General features: G+C 37.7%; 1 protein-coding gene across 1 annotated transcript; it reads left to right on the top strand.

Annotated features, from left to right (window-relative positions):
- The first annotated feature begins 1877 nt into the window (after positions 1 to 1877).
- Positions 1878 to 20455, top strand: LOC113571708 (uncharacterized protein C14orf132). Its single transcript, XM_027000807.3, has 2 exons — positions 1878 to 2225; positions 18895 to 20455. The coding sequence occupies exons 1-2, from the start codon at positions 2199 to 2201 to the stop codon at positions 19123 to 19125; spliced, it is 258 nt and encodes an 85-aa protein (XP_026856608.2). The 5' UTR covers positions 1878 to 2198; the 3' UTR covers positions 19126 to 20455.
- Positions 20456 to 20722: the final 267 nt, after the last annotated feature.

Here is a 20722-nt window from a genome sequence, read left to right as displayed (position 1 = left end):
AACATTTGTAACTCAGCAGTGGTGAGGCTTGAACTGGTAACCTTCTGACTGCTAGGCAAATACCTTAACCACTATGCTACTGCTACCCCATAAGGTATATATATGGTTACTTCATGTGACATTTATGTCTCATGTATGTAAAAGAATACTGTATATCCACACTAAACATGCCCTAAACTCAGGTCCATATTAAATATCAAACTATTAATACTCTGTTAAACCTTATAGTGCATGAGGACTGTTTATGTGATAGAAACCCACCTAAGTCATGTCTGCCAGGCCTAGTTCAGAAGTCCAAGATCATCTGTGTGACTGAATTCATTGATTCAGAGTCACTGAATTTAATGACTGAACCTGGAGACAGACAAACTGCACACAATTCAAAATTGCCTAATATCATGCAGCAAGAAGGGCAGATGAGAAAAAGTGAATGTTTTTTTACTTTACAAACATTCCAGGTAAAAATCCAGAAAATAAGTTTGAGAGGCAAACACATCCAAATTAGAGCTGACAAGATAGCAAGGCAGTAGGACAGGGGCAAACAAGGGCAAGGCATTGCTCGTAAAAGGACTAGAATTTGGAAACATGGAGAAATAGCAGGATAACTTACAACACTCATTATGCTCAAGCAAATAGAGGCCATACTTCACAATGAGGAAGCGTGAGAGGAGTATATAAATATGTGATGCAAGGAAGCACAGGTGTGCTGGATTAATACTCCATGGAGGATTCTGGGAACTGTAGTGTGTGATGGTTCTGGAGGGCTGCATGACACCAAAAAAAAATTCTGCTGACAGATGAAATCAAGTATTTGCCATAGTGTCAATCAGGCCACCAATGATTGCCTGCTTTAGCAATTACTCACAGTATGCGGTGCACTCCAAACAAATATTCATCTTCTGATTGTTCAGTTTGTATTGTGGATGTGTCAGAACTCACCCCATCATAATGCTGCCTTCAGGCATTAAATTACATCATACTGGTGCACACTAATCATAACTGGCTTATTACAAAGCAGATATTTGTGCTGTATGAATGAATATTCAGTTTGGCATGTGATGCCTCTGGCATTTGGTAAAAATGTCAGCATGGACTCATTCCCACCTGTGCCCACTGAGGTTCCAGTTTTGTATAGTTACTAGGCTCACTCAGTCTCATTGTGTGTTTAAATGTGCCTGTCAGCTATGAAATAATGAAGCTGGGTTAAAAGAGGGCCACACTGACTGATTGAGAGTGTGCCATGGTAAAACCCATTACACTGAGCAACATCAGATTCAAGGTTACATTTCATCCACACTTTAATTGAAATTTACATTTAACTGACACTGTTATCCAAAGTAGCTTACAATTATGAGAGAGTACAACTTGAGCAATTGAGGGTTAGAGTGGTATGATAGCTACTGATAACAGGGCTGAATCTGAGAGATGTTAGAGTGGTATGTAATGGAACCCTCTGGCTCACACGATTCGCCGGATGATTTCAGATTCATAGAAGACTTGGCAACTGAGCACGTGCACAAAAGACCAAGGACTGCCAAGGAAAAAGTATTCATCAAAGTATTTTAAAAATAGAGTTCTAGAAAATAAACAACGTCTAGTCAAGTACAGTCCAAAGTGCACTAGGTACGCAGTAGCGCTAGTTCTTGCCTACGTCAAAAGTGTCACATAGTAACAAACATACAATAAATATTGACAAATTCCGTTATGGTATATTTGCATTTACACCACTAGCATACTGGATTCAGAAAGGACTAATACATATAGCAAATCAAAATATATGTATTTTTTATATATCATTTTCAAATTATTCTGATATTTAAAATGAGCAGCGCAAGGCAATGAAATTATTTGATGCCACAAATACTCAAGGCAAACAGAAAACCAGGACACAAAAGAAGCAGCGTTTCGTGCGTTCACGCGTTCTCATTTGCTCTCTTTGTCATTCTCATTTCCTGTCCCTTTCATTACCTCCTTCCTTTTCTGTCTCACATTCTCGTGCGTGTCTTTGTTTATTGATGACCAAAATGGTCTTCTGCGCTCAGCGTTACGCCAGCATGCATGAACCGGGAGTCATGCGCTAAAGAACAACAGCAATGAACACTGGATGTAAATAGATTACTACGCTTTACGCTGCAAATCAGAACTGAGCTGTCTCATCCTTCGTTGTGCTTTCTCGGTGTCAGGATAAGCAAATCACCATGGACCTGTCATTTATGGCTGCGCAGGTAGGTCTTTTCATGGAAAACCTACAGATTAAACCTAATTTTCCACAAACGAAACTACCTCTTTAGAAAAAAAGGAAAATCAAACTCAAGTTTCGAGAGCTTGGCTATTTCATGAACTTTGGCTTGGTATTTGGTGTTATTCGATATCTTAAATTGGCGTTTAAGATTCTTATGAGCTTTCTAAGTGAAAAAAAAAATGGTTTAATCATATTCTGGTTTAATCATATTCGCAATCTTAAAGCAGAAATGGGACAATATTGTAGACTGTAAATTTCATACTAAGACCGTTAAAATCTGCGACGTAGGGTGTCATGTTTTTAGAATGAACCAATGACTTTTAAAGGTATATGATGTGGAATCACTATCCATGTCAGAAAATAAAGGGTTAACTTTTGTTTAGGTGGATGTTGTACGATTGCTGGATGCACGGCTTTCGTCTTGTACCACAATGCAAAATGATAACGACGATCTTATAGGACAGGGTCGAAAAAGATAGAAAAACGAAGCTCCAGCGTGTGACTATTGAATAGAATGCCGTTTTTTTCTGTCTGTTTAATTTCATAACGTTTATAAATATGTGTTCTATTATCGCTTGAAAATGACAGCAACTTATTAGGCTAATAAACGAACAGGTCATTAAATAAACTGATAGTCGTTTGGAAGGACGTAAGGGCGTATAAAATGAAAATTGGGTGTGCCACCCACAATAACCTGGCAACCTAACAGACCACATAACCTATCTATAGAGAAATATTGCACTAAAGTGTAAGGCACTACCCATAGAACTCACATGAAGCATAATGAGCACTTTCTGATAATAACGTTTTCCTATGGCCTGTGCCTGAACACTACAACGTGACCACTGAGATGTATGTTTTTGGGCAAGTATGTATCCCTAGTTGAGTATCATAAATTCACAAAGGATAGCGAGTAATACACTTTAAGTCACTGGCTGTAGGGAAGGCAGCTCTAATAAACATATTTTGTCAGTATAGTTACTGACGATATTAATGTTACAAATCCCAGAATGTATAGTAATAATAAGTTTAATTTATATAGCAGGTTTCTCAAGTCCAGTGTTGGAGCCTTACAGAAACAAGACAGCTGAGCAAGCCTAGTTTTACTAGACTTCCATTTATTCCACAACATTTTTCATGCATCAACATCTGAAATGCTTGTAAATCCTATAAGGAAGAATATAATTTGAGTGGTATTCTGTGCAATACTGCTGACAAAAATACATCAGACCCTAGAGAGTTGCTGTTCCTAGAGACATACACATATACATAAACACATATACAAACACACAACACACTTAAAAGGTGTATAGTTAAAAGCTATAGAAACAAAATAACACTGTGACATGAACTCACCATTACACTAAACACTTCCTTTAACATTATGATCAGACATGGTATGTGGTATATGTATTGAATTTAAAGGCAACATGGTCAGAATGCCTGAAGCAAAACACTGGAGGCTGATGTATGGACACTAGAGCTTTGGGCTACTTCTGTGTTCATTAGAACTGGCAAGTAAATTAGTCAGTGTGGTCCAGCTGACTGAGGTGAAGGTAAAGGAAGCACAATTTGACTATAGCAAAATTAAAGCAGCTTTAGGTAATACTGGTAAAAGTGTTGTGCTATTAAACATTTCAGACATAAAGATACCAAGCAAAAGGGTTTCCATAGAAAACATGTCTGAAGCAGATTATTTCAGTGGTAGTACATACCTGGTAGTACAATCAAAGAAAGGTGCTAAAAACCCCAGGATTGGGGTGTTTGATTCCCAGGTGAAACATACTGATAAATATGTACATCGCTCTGGATATGACTGCCTGCCATATGATGAAATGAACTGATGAGTTGTAATAAGATGTTTTTTGGGATTGTCTAATTTTATCAGACTGACATAAAATATTAACTTTATATTTACCCTTTTTCCTTTCCTCTTAAATTATGTATGGTATTTTTTATGGAGTTACATTATTGTAGCAATTATTTTTCCTTAGCAACCTTTGTTCTTACAGAATGTGCATTTTGTTTCCATCATTTTAGATCAATTAAATGTTTTGTCAGCAAAAAAGATGCAAATTCATATAAAGTCACATTGGAGCTGTGTGAACAAATTGCCTGAAAATGGCCAGAAACTATGCTAAAAATGAGTGAACAGAGGGTGGCTGGCTGAGGTAGAGCTCCTACATTAACCCCCACTGCAGAGCACAGACAGAATCCTTGTGTGCCCTCATCAACGGGATGGCTTACTGTCACATTCAAAGCCTGTTTATGTTTGCTTTCCTATCTACATGCAAAAATGTGTGTGTGTCTCAAAGTGTGGGAAGAGCTTGGCAAAAAGAAGACCTCACATCTGTCATCTCTCTTTTGCTTCATCTCCCCTGACAGAAAGCTTTGAGCTGTTTTAGGATTAACTCCATAACAAAGAAAAGTGCCTTGAGAATATGCAGAATGTCATATTTGATGACTAAGAACCAGTTTTGAAAGAAAGTTAAAATTCTGAAGATATGCAGGCTCTCAGCAGATTAGTTTCATACCTTACTTAAGGCCTACTTATTTAGTTCATAAAACATGACATTTAACTTGATGTTAAAGATTAAGATTATAAACAGTTTAGCTGTTTTACAGTTCTACTGCTCTGCCATGATTTAGAAGAAGAACTAAAGTCACCAATTCAGCCCAACCATGCAATTTCCATCTTGGTAAATGTTGCAACTGCATTATATTTTTATACAAATGGCAGTTCAGTGTGGCGTAGTGTGGTTACCATCAGGTTTTATGAATCTGGCCCCTGTTCACCAACTATCCCACTCTGCCAGCCCTTATTTAAGGCCTTGCTCTTTATTTTTCTTTTTGTGCTTTGGCTTAATGTCCCTATTGCAAACGTCTTGTAATGACCTTCCAATCAATGTCCAGATGAATGAACTGCTGTTCATTAATAAATAGTTTTTCCTCATGGATCTAATCCCTCATTCTTCACTCTTGATGTGAATGAATCATCACCTTGCTCTTTCTGACAGATGATGAAGGGTGGCAGTTGTTGCATTCTCATAATGTCCTAGATTTGGGGGAATATTTCTGATATAATGAACTAAGCCACCTGTTTATCTCACACCATAGATATTGTCCACTGTACTTTAATTGTACCATTCTGTGTAAGAGAGGAATAAATGTTTTTTTTTTCCTTATGTTTATATATGGATATATAACAGACTCCATCTATCTCTAAACTAGTACATATGAGTTTACCCTCACCTGCATAGAATTTTTTGATTCAGCACCCTCTCTCTTGTCCATTAGAATTGACACCATGTACAAACCCTACACTATGCAATCCTACACCATACAGCCCTACACAATGCAACCATACACCATGCAACCATACACCAGACAGCCCTAAACCAAAAAACCCTAAACCATACAGCCCTACACCATACAGGCCTACATCAAACTGCGCTATACCATACAGCCTTACACCATACAACACCACACCATACATATCATACTTCTTTGAGTAGGACATGTTCTGGGATCAATATTCTTTTTTTTTTGTTCCTGGATCAGCTTTTCTTTTAAAGAGTCATTGCCATGTGATGAAATCACAATGTGTAACTCTCACTACACCCTGCTAACAGGATGATGCTTAACTAAGCTAAGCACTTACTTAACTAAATAAGCAGCCTATATATCTATTAAAAAGCTAGCAGTTCTGATTTAAATGAATGATTAAAAGGAACAGACTCAATATTCTCAGAGAATAAATACATTTCATTAATATTTATTTGCTGACCACAATGCTTTGACACTGGAAAACTGGAAAACCTTTCAGAATCACTATATTTGAAGTATGTTACCCCTATAAAGAATTTGTCTTGGTGAGTGCATGTATGCATGTAAGGCTCCAACACTGGACTTGAGAAACCTGCTATATAAATTAAACTTATTATTACTATACATTCTGGGATTTGTAACATTAATATAGTCAGTAACTATACTGACAAAATATATTTATTAGAGCTGCCTTCCCTACAGCCAGTGACTTAAAGTGTATTACTCGCTATCCTTTGTGAATTTATGATACTCAACTAGGGATACATACTTGCTCAAAAACATACATCTCAGTGGTCACGTTGTAGTGTTCAGGCACAGGCCATAGGAAAATGTTCTTATTATCAGAAAGTGCTCATTATGCTTCATGTGAGTTCTATGGGTAGTGCTTTACACTTTAGTGCAATATTTCTCTATAGATAGGTTATGTGGTCTGTTAGGTTGCCAGGTTATTGTGGGTGGCACAAACTAAACAGACCTGTCAAGCACAACTAAAAGAAACTAAAAACAAAATACAATAAATAGAGTAAGGAACAAAGAATAAGACCAGTAATGAGCCATGGAGGAGAGCTAAGAGATGTATGAATATCTGCACATTTCCACAATATCTATACATATGTAGGTCAGATAATATTAATAAAAACTATTATAAAAAAGCATTTCACTGCAAGTTATACTGTGTATGACTATGTATATGACAAATGAACCAAACTTGAAACTATATTCAAATATATTACAGAATGATACGAACATTTGCAAAAAGTTAAAACATGTTTTGCAAAAGCTGAGCTGAAGTCCACAGACAGAACTCTGTCGTTCCAGGAGTGTTGACATGCAGAAGCATGAAGTGCAGGGCCAGGTTGACTGTATCATGAACAGATCTGTTAACTCTGTATGCAAACTGCAGGGGATCCAGCAGAAGATTTCTGATGTTCTTGAAATGCAGTAGGACCAGAAGTTCAAAGACCTTAGTGATTACAGAGGTCAGAGCTATAAGCTTGTAGTCATTAAGTCCAGTACTGTTTATTTTTTAGGGTTACTGGAATGATGGTAAATGTTTTGAAGTTTGTGATCTCTTGGAGGCCTCTTCGGACTGAAATAGGGTTGTTAGTAGCAATGTGGCTTTTCAGCTTTTCTGAGTATTCTTTCTTTGTTGCTTTAATTCTTTTTCCAGCCTGTATTTGGCTTCGTTGTAGTTTTCATTGAAGAGTGCTGCCTCCTTTTCCCTCCGATGCTAAGTTCCACAGAAAACAATGGTTTATTGTTGTGTATTGTTAGTGTATTTTCCTGTGTTGTAGTTGAAATGCAGATATCCTCACAGAAACTTATGTTTGATATCACAGTGTCCGTGTTTTTGTCTAGTCCATTTCTCGCCTCTGTGCAGATTCAAAGCAGCTTGTCAGTGTTTCCACTGGTAGCTTTTCAGTGTTTCCACTGGTTCAATGTCTCACTGTAGTGACAACAGGCCTGTTGGTTTTGAGGTTTTGCCTGTATGATGGCATGAGGTGAATGAGGCTATGGTAGCAATGCTCAAGAGCTGAGTGTGTGACACTGTGATAGACATTTTAACAGTGGTGTAACAGTGATCCAAAATGTTCCCTTCTCTTGTAAACAGTGAATCTGGATTCTCTCTAATTAATCAGAGAGAATTTCACCTGCACACCTCTCACCCACATATCCAGTGAAATGTAAGCGGCAAACAAAATAAAAGATGTTGGCAGTTAATAAAAAGTGACTTTACCAGAGTTCACTGACAGAAAAGGATATTCCTTCTCACTTGGTGTTCCTGCTGAGCTCTGTGTCTGTGTCTGCTCTGTGCAGATGGAAGCCAGGGAGGTGTAACGTGCTGTCTGGGATCATATCACAAAGCCAGGTCTCCATAAAGCAGATGGCAGATGTGGTTGAAATGTCTTTGTTGGTTTGGCTAAGCAGAAGTAGGTCTTCCATTTTGTCACACAGAGATCGCAGACTGGATAGGACTAAAGACAGTAAAGGGGTCCGAAACCCATGACATCTCAGTAGTACGAGTACACCCACTCGTCTGCCTCTCTGCTGTCTCCTCGCTAGGTTGACCAATACCAGCACCTCATAGTGCAGATTTCCAAATAATCTGAAGGTTTTTGTGTAAACTCCAGGTGAAATGTTGTCCATGAAGGTCAGTTCCGTAAGGTCCTTCACGTTTACAACCCTCCACATGCTATCATGTTTTCAGGTCTTGGGCTGCCACTGGTTTCTCAGACCAGACTTTGCTCCATTATTCTGTGCTGGACCGTTAAATTGTAGAATTCTGTAGCCTGATGTATCAGAGATGGATCTATTAATGCCTTCTTTTAAAACCCAGTGAGAACCTTCCTCTGCAAATCACCCTCTATGTCATTATACCAGTTATATCAAGTTTCTCTGAGAAATTGTAATGTGATCTATGTAAAGTGGGGTTTTTTTTTGGTTTGTTTTTTTTGTTTGTTTTTTGCTTTGTGAAGTGACATTGAATTTGAGAAATGTGCTATACAAGCAAAGTTAAGTGCCTTCAGTGAACACACAAAGAGTCACTGTTCATATAAAATTGCATGATAGACTACAAACCACTCACCTGATGAAACTTTGACCTGGTCAGTATAGATTTTCTCTCACCCCTGGGCCATAGACAGGACCCAGGAACCCACATAGCTGAGGAGATGTGGTGTAAAATCATTTCAGGTTAGAATAGTAGAGGAAGAGGAGGAGTGGGTGGAAAATGTCTCCCACTGGTTTGGTTAAGTTTGTGAAATTTCACTTTGTGCCTCCTATCTGTCTGTATAAGTTTCTAGATTGCATATGTGCCCTCCGTGTTCTTACAATTTGTGTGTGTGTGGTTGAAAAAATCCAGCATTTTCTCCTCTTCCAGTTTCCTGGCTTGTCTGGGACAGAGAGCACTGTTACAGGGGAGGACCTTCGAATTAGAAAGCACTGGAAAGCAGTAACACAATTCAAACAGAAATCAAATTATAGAAAGCATTACTAGGATTTGTAATGGATCTCTGATGGTAAAAAGCTGCTATTTCAAAAGCAACTATTTCCAATCAAAAGCAGTGCCTTGACAATCATAGGCACAGGTTTGCCATGCCATATAGGGAAGAGCAGATTGTATCAAATACAAGTCAGACATTTTCTGCTAGTGAGTCAAATAAATAAATGATGATAAATGATTAGGTATGATTTACTAGCTAATTTACTAGCACAACCAACCAGCCTGTCTGAGCTTTCTCCACTGCACACAATATTAAATTACTGCACAATTCAAGATATATACCACCTGAATATGAACACCTGTTTACAACCTCAAGCCAGTACTGGAGAACATGCACACGGTGCAAGATAGAATAATGTAGAATGTGCAGCAAATAGAAAATCCTGTTTTATTGAGTCATTTCAGCAAGATCAGAAAGCAAGATAAAATACCTTCAGAAAGGAACGCAATGGTATACTTGGGGTTATGTGGGGCTTGATTTCCTTAAGGATGAAATGACTTTAGGGAAGAAGAGTGGAGTGAATATGCTGACAGCACCGTTTTACTCTGAATGGAAATGATTGCTCATTGTAGGAGATGCTGTAGGTGAGCTGAGTGATCAGGAAGAAATTAATAGCACTGCTAGCAGATCTATTTGTTATGATTCTGACTTTAATTTCTCTGTATTTTTGTAGTGTTATATGATAAATGCATTTGGGGCTGAAGTTGTGTTATAGGAAGTGTGTTTAAGACATTTTATGTTTAGTCAAAGACTTGTTGATTTGGGTTTTATATTTAGTGAAGGAGTAATAGGTGCCTAAACTGAAGGCCATGTTTTCATATTTGTAGACCTGACAGTGTGTGTTTTACTATATTGATGAAGACTGCATTTGTTTTTTGTTTTTTTATGCAGCTCATCCAAACTAAAACATTGCGATCATTAAATGTTGTGGTACAACAACATTCCACACATTAAGAATGCATGTTACACTTCAACTAAAAGCACTAGCAGTTAAGAGTAATAAAAGAACAAGTAAAGCTTAGTGTGTTTAGCTCATCTGGGCAATCTTATGTGTGCTTTAATTGGGACTAGTTCTAATCTATATATGATATGCGTTTAAAAAAATAATAAATATACAAAACATGTTGTTGCAATCCCCAGTATGCTAATTAAAATGTATTTGATTCTCTAAATATTCTCTTTTGAATGGAGCTAGATTATACATTCATTTCATTGAAATTATTTTTACCCAGTAAAACATCAGTGGAAATTTAGCATAGACTTGTCACACACACACACACACACACACACACACACACACACACACACACACACACACACACAGCAATATGGAACTGTATTTTAACAGTAGAGGGAATTTTCATCAGCAGAATTTTAGAATCAGAATTTCAGGGCCAAATTTCAGAATCTTGGCACTGTTGGGTCCTTGAGCAAGGCGCTTAACCCTCTTGGTTCCAGGGGTATTTTATAATAGCTGACCCTGCACTATGATAATAAAGAATTTACACCTCCATGAGATTGTACCATTGTAGGACAGACAGGCATAAAATGGTGCTGCTCTACCAATGATGGTCATATTAAGTTGCCATATCACATGTTTTGATGTGAAGGAACAGTCATCATGCACTGCATAACCCTGGATAACTGTGGTGAACACCAGTAGACTCTGGGCCAGTCATATTACATTATTTTGCAGAGCCACAAATACCATACTAGCACATTAATGACCTAAACAAAAGCCATTACTGGTCTATGGTATTACTCTATAAAAATCTCTTCAGTGTACACCTTCAGTGTATCCTGGTTCTAGAGCAAGAAGCAAATGTAGTCTGTTTTAAAAGGTTATATAAAAGAGTATATAGTCTGCTTGATCTGTTGTCTTTTAATCAGCATAGCTTTATATATAGCATTGGTTGAATGACTGTAGTGTAGTGTACAGTGTGGTGTGAGTGCTATTGTGCAAGCTTTTGTTTTATTTGTTTAATATTAGCATGGAATTGTGTTATCAGGGAGGTCGCACAGCATAGTACACCAGTACAGATTTTAATTCAGAGGCCACATCAGACATATGCATATTCATATCTCATTCAATTATTGTTACTACTGTGGAGGTTATAATAGTCAGTTGCAGCCAATGCTCTTATCATTGTGTGGGCTGGTTACTATGAGGCATCTGCACAAAAGTTGCACTGAAAACACTTTAATCTCCCAGAACAGGAATACATATCACCATGAGCAGAAGATTATCTCCTTCACAGCAGCTCTTTCAACTGTGTTTATCCTCTTGGCCAAAAAGATTATATAGTTTCTCTAAGTTTGGGGGGCAGAGGTCTTAATTCCCATGTTACAAATAAGCTATATCTAAAGATTTATAAAGCATTCAGTGGATTGTAAATGCACAGTTGGTTGGAATATTTTTGTTTTCCTGGACCAAAATATTTTTTAAAAATAATTATTTGTCAAGATATAAGGAGTGAAATGAAAGTTTGTGAACTGAACTGAAATACAACTCTCAGAGACATCAGTTTGCTTTGTCATATTTGTTTACCTAAGTTTGGGTCAGGCATTTGCAGTAATGTGATTTGTCTGCTTATAACAGAGGTCTTGGGAGCTTGTATAAGATGCTTTCTTGAGTCAGTTGCCAAGAGGTTCTTGTACCCCTTCCCCCACCTTCTCAGTTGTTAGAGAAACTCATTTGGCTATTGGCCTTCTCCTTTAAGTTTTACCACTCAGGCTATTCATATTAATAGCTGGCTCCCAGTTGCCTCTTTCCAACTGTTATATTCAAATCTCTTGTATGATTTGAAGGGCTTCCTTTTGCTGTGTCTTAGACAGAATACATTTTGTAAATCACATAAAGCTCTTTAGCCCACATGCTAATGTTGGTAAGATCCCCTGAGAATGAATCCAGCACTTTTCCACTGCATGCAGTGTAATTATTATCCTGAGAGAAGATGGGCTGAGATGGGTGAGGCTGCTATCCCCAGGCTTTGCCAGGCTTTGCCTGGAGTGTGTATCAAACTTGTAAACAATCTGTCCACTCCCATGCTAAACAGCATTTAGCTTGTCATACTTGGCTGCTGTGGGGATTAATTAGAGCCTATACTATCCTTTGATATATGCAATGTTGAGCAGTGTCCAGCAACAAGAAGGATTTAAGAAAAGGGGAGGACTACCACTGGACAGGAAATAAATAAAAAGATGTATTAGTAGATATTGGTGTTTCTTTCAGCTATTGGTGCTGTTAATAATAAGTATGCCTTTCCCATACTATTTTATAGTTGTGTGTGTGTGTGTGTGTGTGTGTGTGTGTGTGTGTGTGTGTGTGTGTGTGTGTGTGTGCGTGTGCGTGTGTGTGTGTGTGTTCAGGTATAACTATATGTATATGTAACAAAATACTTTTATTTAATAGTTTTACATTTTGCAAGCAGAGATGGAGTTGAATGCAGGTTTTGGATTTAATAATGAAAAGGGGCAATCCAAATGTAATGGCCCGAGTGCCACAGGGCAAGGAGCAGGACACGCAGACCTCCCTCAACGTACAAAGACATTTATTAGACACAAATGATAAACAAAATGGCACTCATATACAACAAGCAGCATGAACACAAGAAACATCTAACCAGAATACGAGTAACATGAATAATGACCGACAAAGAACTATACACATACAGAGGTTTAAATACAAACATAAATGAAACACAGAATAAGGTGTAGGTGTGAAATAGCAAGGGGGCGTGATCACAAATAAGACACGAGTCACAATAAACAGTGAACTCCCACTGCACACAGTGGGCCGTACCATATGATCAGTTGAAATGGGAGTGTTCCGTGACACCAAAGATGTAGTCAAAAACACAAGCAGAGGTAATATCCAGCAAACAGGTGATGAGCAGACAAATCCAACAAGGAGCAGGCATAAGAATAAATCCGAAAACAGGCATAAGAGTACGATAGCCAGAAGAACATACAAAGAATACAAATGCTCAGAATCATAAGGCAAACAGATAAGACTTCTCAGTGAATGAACAGAACGTATATAGTAGAACACATGAGGGATAATGACACAGGTGAGTTCAATAATCAGGTGATCTGTAACAAACTAGTGGCTTGTGGGCATTGTAGGTTGTATTGAACTGAGTCCGAGTGGAAGGCATGACAAAAACTTTTATTTCAGAACAAAAATTGGAAAGCAAGTTGTCTTTTTAAACTTTTAAAAAAGTGCAAATGAGCTGTGCAGAATGCAAAAATCTGAACTGCTACATATAAAACATTTTACAGCATATGAGAGGAGAACCAGGTAGAGGGGAATGATCAGAGTAGTTCAAAGAGGGTATCAATAATACAAATAATACAAATTTTAATTGTTAATGACATTTATATTACTTTTTTATACTGAATTTGAAATCATTACAATCATTTGTGTGTGTGTGTGTGTGTGTGTGTGTGTGTGTGTCTGTCTGAGCATTGTCAGAGAGAATAATGTTTTCTGAAATTATGCCCTGTAGGGTTTGTTGGCTTCAAATGCTTATGGTCATGAACAAAAGCTGAGGTGACTGATTGATTACCCAGAAAGTTCCACAGGATGTTCAGGGAGCCTATGGAGTGGAATGGAAAGGAGCTTTTTGTCACAGTATGAACAATATGGGTGAACAGGGGCCCTCAAGAGCTCTTTGCCTTCAGATTTCTATTGAGGCTTGCGTTTAGCTGATGCTTTTATCCAAAGCAACTTACAATTATGACTGAGTACAACTTGAGCAATTGAGGGGTCAGGGCCTTGCTCAGGTTCCCAACAGTAGCAACTTGGCAGTGGTGGGGCTTAAACCAGCAACTTTCTAATTATAAGTCAAGTGCCTTAACCAATTACAAGTCAAGTACCTTAACCACTGAGCCACCACTGCCCCAAGCCTGCTTTCAGATCTGCACTGAACCAAGTGCCAAACAGATAGCACTGCTTTCCCCTGACAGTGCAACAAATAGAAAGGAAAAAAAAAAACTGTGCCACATGATACAATGTTAATTGTTTTTTTTCTCAAATTGGAAGTTAAAATATGAAAAAGCATATAATTATGTGTGTGTGTGTGTGTGTGTGTGTGTGTGTGTGTGTGTGTGTGGTAGGATGCGTAATGATAAACACATTTTTAGGCTCAATACAATTTTTGATTCTGCGGTTAAGTCTATTTGATTTACAATATTTTATGCATTCAGTAATGTATTGATTATACTGAATGTGTTAATACATATACAGCAAAGATTGGTTGGACCAAAAATACATACTTTATTTCAAACCAAAAGATTGTAAAGTAGCATGTCCTTGTCGAAAAGAGGACATGCTACATCTTATAAAATGGTTCAATTCAGCTATAAACATTACACAATGCTGAACTGCAAAATGAATAAGATTTTATGGCTTATAGGACACAGAGGGGAGGGGAGGATATGTGTGCAAGTATTTGTCCTGAATGCAAAGATTTTGTTGTGTGGCTTCATGATGTGGGCTGATAGTGATTGGCTGCAGAATGAGGCACCATGTAAGAATCCAGCTAGCCAGAGTGCAGTAAGAGGCAGGGGTGCTTGGTGGATGTGCTGAGCAATGTGGATGCGCAGGACATTGTGGATGTTCCAGGCTGTGTGGAGGTACTGTACAGCATGGTGTTCTGGGCTTTGTGGAGGTGCTGGCCATTGTGGATGTTCTGTGGAGGCCAATAAATGTCAACGTGATTTGTTTCCTGCAAACAAATCACTTCTATTATATAACTGTTTGTTGTGTGCAGTTTTCCCAATGATTAGGGAATGTTTTATCTTAATTATCAGAACATTCTGTAAAACATTCTTAGAGCATTACAGGTAAGAATGTTCATAATAACCAGTTTTTTCATTAGTTTTTTCTTGGAACATTTTTCCATGGTTATAACAATATTGCTTATCTGGTAAAGCACTTAAAGTAAGCTGCTAACAAAACCAATGGGTTCATTTTCCAGGGAGTGCACATACTGTTATTCTGATAAAATATTTAAATATAAGTTACTTTGGATAAAAATGTCAGCCAAATGTTCTGGAAACATTAATAATGACCAGTTTTCTTAATGGTCCTTGAACATTTTTTTTTACTGGTTATGAGAATATCCTTGTAACAAAGTAGCTGGCAAAGCAGGAGACAAGTGTGTAGTTGAAGTATATTTAATATGGAAACTGGCAGAAATGCAACTGGCAGAAACAACAGACACGAAATTCAATAACACTAAACAAAATACAAGCTGGATGGGAATACAAAAGGAAAATCCAACGACACAAAAATAAGGTAAAACAGCAAAAGGTAATTAACCTGAAACCCACACATAACAACATGAGACGATTAAAGACCCATACTGAGACATGGAAACAAGGGGTAGTTATACACAGATTAATGGATACTAACTAGACAAATGTGAAACCAATCCAAGGTGGGAAAAAACAAAGCAAGGGGTGGAACAGGAACAGAACCAAAACAAAGGACACATGGCAGGTGTCGCCGTGAGAACCATGACACCAGAGGAGGGGCAACTGTGACAGTTCTACAAAATATTTTCTGAATCCTATGGGTCAAATGTTCTGGAAATTTTCATTGTGTTTAGTTTATTTAACAATCGTAGAACATATTTTTCTTATCACAGTGTTCTAAAAACTTTAGGCCAAACTCTGATCTATGAAGTTATGTTCTCCTGTAACCCTACTGTTATGCACATTGGTGGTCTCTCACAGAGATAACATTTATCCAGTCACAATGGTCACTTTGGCCCCACTCTATCATAAATAGTCAATTGTTATTCAGGACCATAAATAAGTGTCTTTCCAGGTATGAGTCCCTTGGTGGACTGAGTTGTAGAGTAGCATCTCGGATGCTTTTTTCAGTCACTCTGGATAAGAATGTCTGCTAGATGCTACAAAAGTAAATACAAATCCCTCATTTTTATGTCCCTTTTTTCTTTCTTCCCTTTCTGTTTCCAGGTAATATTCATGTAGCATTTTCTATACTGTATTTCTGATATTTAAAGTATTATTAATATAGCCTAATTACCATATTAATCAATTTTAATATGTAACATTGGCTTGTATTATGCTAATAAACCCTGTGTTATCTTGAATTCATGCAAAGTTCAGCTTTTTAGGCAGTATTATGTAATGTCAACACATAAATTCTAACTAGAGTGAATGATTGATAAGATCAAGAGGCACATGACACTCAGCATTATGACAGTAAAGACATTTATTACGGTTTACATAAATTCACCAATATTTGTTCCCAGCACTGTTTGTACGTAAGTGTGGTAGAGCTAAGTAAATACAGTAACAAAATCCCTACAAAACATTTAAAAACATTACAGTTCAAATGTTTCAGGAAAGTTGATTGACCAGCTTTATAAACTGTGTGCCTTGTGTATTACACTACAATTTTTAGTCCCTCTCTGTTTAATGACCTGAGAAATTGTATCACATATATAAAAGGTTATAAGGACATTCCATTAACATTATGTTCAGAATGTTTCCCAATAACTTTGAGAAAACCTTCAGATAATATTAAAGAAGGTTTTGAGAACATTCCCTGTTCACATGAAAAATGCAAACAACTTTAAAATTTCAGTCCCATATGAATGACAAGTCTTAACTAACTTTTTAAAATACAATTAACAATATTTAGTCAGTTTAGTCAATGATTTTTGTACTGCTTTGCAGTGATTTTGTGATTACGTTTTTTTCGGTATATTTTTTGTACAGTTAGGGTGTTTCACTGCAGATTGAGTGAGTAGTAGTAATAGTCTGGTCTGTCACAGGATCCTATTAAGTAACTCAAACTCTTACTTATTCAGTTTAGTCATTCAGACTTTCAAGGATATAATTTTGTAATGATTTTTTCATTCTAAAAACAGAGAAGGAAACTATAGAATAAATATTGTTTACTGGAGAAAATAAGATGTGCCAGTGCTCCATTGTGCTGTTTCTGCAGTGAAACCTGGCTCAAAGGAAAAACAACAAAGACCAGAGTAGCTGCATGTAGACTAACATTTTTCGAGTGAGGCTTTATGGCAGAGGGGTTGGGTCAATGCTGATTTAAAACACTACACTAAGACAGACTAAGACAGAGTGCAGTATTCCGCAAGATAGCTATTTAAAGTTCATTACTTTCATTATTCTGTTTCTCAAAGAATGTACACACAAAACACAACTCCATTATCTGCATCTCTGCTTTCAATAATGATCCATGTCTGATGCCTGGAGGAAAGTTTCCACTGCCTGTCTCACTTCTCATTCGTTCCCTCCAAACATGCTCTGTCACTGATAATTAATGTGAATCCAATCAGTAGACACAATGCATACAGGACACCATGTGTGCAAGCACAAAACATAGCTGCCCCATGAGCTAAGTAATAGGATATGTTTATAAAGTATGTTAATGTGAGGCAGAAAATACTTGTGTATAGTGAGCTGCTAAGGTTTATCTACTGACTATATGAGGTTGTTTTTTTGTTTTGTTTTTTTTTTGTTTTTTTTTGGGGGGGGAAGGGGGGTTAGCTTGTATTTTTATCACAGTTTGGGTCTGAGCTAAGTGAATCAGTGATGTCTGCTATGTCCTGAAGCCTTAAATGTTACTTCAGTTCACCCAGGTTTTACTTGCACATGATCTTTTCAGTCCTAGGAGATTCTCGGTCTCACACACACACACACACACACACACACACACACACACACACACACACACACACACACACACACACAGAGAGAGACAGACAGACAGACAGACAGACAGACAGACAGACAGACAGACAGACACAGCTTTATCTTATTTGGTCTTAAGATAAATCTGGATTTTTTATGCTGGTTGCTCCTGTTCTCTTGAGGTTATTGACAGTGTTAGAGTAGTGTGTGATAGAGAGCAGTATGTTACAGAAAGTAGTGTGTTACAGAGAACCATGCCTGATAAAGAGCTGTGTGTGACAAAGTTTTATACAGGCAAGAAATACTGCATGGGACAAAATTTGGTCTGAAAAAGCAAAGACAATAAAAAACATTAATACTGATTTGCAAGTATACATGTATTATTAGATAGGAAAACCAGTCTAAATTTCATATGTATGTTGTCTGTTGTTTAGATGTCCATGTATATTTTAGCTCCTGATGAGAGTTCACACCCAGCTGTATGCTAGTATTAAAACTCCCTGTCCTCTGCCATAGTCACTGGTTGCCATGCACGTGTGTATCAGGAAGGTACACAAATCACAGGAACTGTGTGTGTATGTGTGTAAGAATATAAAGGTTGAAAAAGAGAATTGTGGGATATTTTTATCTTGATGTTGCTCTGGGCTTCAGCTGACTGTGCTGCTCCTTTTTAGGGCATTTGTCAGTGCTCCTCTGCCCCCATCCCACCTATTACACCTCTTTCAGATTCAATACTTCCACCATCAGACCCTCTAGTGCCCCAGAAGACACATTACTCCTCCCATGAAACATACTATTACCCCTGGGAGGGGATTTTGAAAAACCCTCATGATGTGAACATTCTCAATGTTTAGTACCTTGACATCAAAATACAATGTTCTTGACTTGCTATTGTTGTTAATTATGCAAATGATATATAAGATATGGAACATTGTTTAAGGATGTGTGGTCAGTTTAGAACACTTTCAAATGCATGCAACCACAAGCATGTACAAGACATACATGAAATGGACTTCAAAGTTAGAGGCTCAGCAGCAAGAATAGAAGCTCTATCTTGAGCATGATGCATCCCTTAAACTCATATTTCCCCCTCTGGTTGCATCCTCTCCTCCCCTTTTGCTGCAGATCCCAGTGATGACTGGGGCCTTTATGGACTCTTCCCCCAATGATGATTACAGCACGGATCACTCGCTCTTCAACTCCTCAGTCAGTGTTCACACCGCAGCCATGGCAGCTCACCACCAACAGGAGGAGCACCAGCCTATGTCCTGCGATGCCATCTGGCTGTGGATCGCCATCACTGCCACCATCGGCAATATTGTGGTGGTGGGTGTGGTCTACGCCTTCACATTCTAAACAGAACTGAGTCTAGAGATGAACTGAGAGATGAACTGAGAGACAACATCCTGTTTATAGGTCTCTAAGCCCAATCCTTAGAACAGGGTGTGAGGTCTTACATGTAGCATACATAGGCATAAAGTGTAATTTTCATTAATTTTTATATTCAAATTAACATTGAGGTTTGAAAGTATTTTTGACTTGTTCTTTCTGTTTGCTTTCTGTAAATTGATAAATGACAGAGTACAATGTAATGCATTTAGAAGAACAGGTATGCCTACGTTCTACTGTGTGGACAGTACCTAGTTTGGTATTTCTGAATAGTTTGTATGTAATTTTGCCTTTAGTAAGCGTGTATGCAGTTTTGAAGCTTTAAATGTATAGAGGACACAAAATGCTGTTAGAGGTTTCTGTAGTTACCATCTCAATTCAAGGTCATCAAATTCTAAACAAAACAATGTTTTCAGACATTGTTTTGATAGTTATGTTATAGTTAAAGTTCTTATTCTTGTTATAATTCTTCTGGTTTGGTAATGAAGGCTTTCTTTCTCTCTACCACCAAGAAGGTTTGTACTGCTGATTGGACAATCCTGATTGGTCAATTTTAATACTTGATAAATCTTCAGGCCAATCTTCGCTTTTGTATTTGTGTGAAACATATTACATATAACAGTACATATAACTTTTATTTTATGGTTGTGGTTATCTTTTTAAACTCACTATATTTATTATCTTCCTGCTAATTATCTGTCTGCTGAACTCTCAGCATGTTCCCAGCTATGGGGAATATTAGATAAAAAACATATTCATCTGTAGTACAGTAACGAGTTAAACTGGTAGATATAAAACATATTCACCTGTAGTACACCAATGAGCTAAACTTTTAGAGACTCAGCCATCTCATTGTTTTCTTTGCTTTTGAGAAGCTACTGTCTATTAGCATCCACAGTTACTGTGCTGATGAAGGCTAGTGCAGGTCTGTGATAATCACATAAATGGCAATTTGCATCAGTGTATTATAGGTCAGAGGTTAATCGGCTGTCAATAACACTCTGGCCCTCACTTTTTATAGCAGTGTAGTCTCTGTGCCATTTGTGACATGATTCTGGTGGGTCTGCCAGTTACTGTAGCAACCCAGCCCTTCTGTTGAGAGGGACATTATTCATGGACATTAGTGTGAACATTATTCATGATGGCCACAGATGCCAGTGCAGAGGACAGGAACTGGTCTTATGAAGCCCAAGTGATCAGCCTTCTCTTGCACCAAGATGAAAGACAACCATGACTGCAATCACTGACTTATGCTGTCAAATGGCCCTTGGCAACTAAAATAAATTAGAATAACTAACCTAGTTGTTTGCATGGTCATTGGCAACTACTACATTTATAACATTACACACATTAAGACACAGAAACTGAAGTCATAGCTGGATAACTTCATAAATATGTTTACCAGCAACTTGGTTCGCCAGCTTGGCCCATTCTGTTGACATAATATCAGAATGTAACCTACTCTCTGCTAATATGCCACAACTCACAAACTGAGATAAAGTCAGATTTACCACCATTTATCCTCCGGTATTTCTGATTTTGTCAGTTGTACAAACTTCCAAGC

Source organism: Electrophorus electricus, chromosome 7 (assembly GCF_041902795.1).
Source record: "Electrophorus electricus isolate QZ-2024a chromosome 7, ASM4190279v1, whole genome shotgun sequence".
Classification (NCBI taxonomy): domain Eukaryota; kingdom Metazoa; phylum Chordata; class Actinopteri; order Gymnotiformes; family Gymnotidae; genus Electrophorus; species Electrophorus electricus.
Note: the sequence above shows the minus strand (reverse complement) of the source record. Positions and strands in the feature narration are given on the sequence as shown.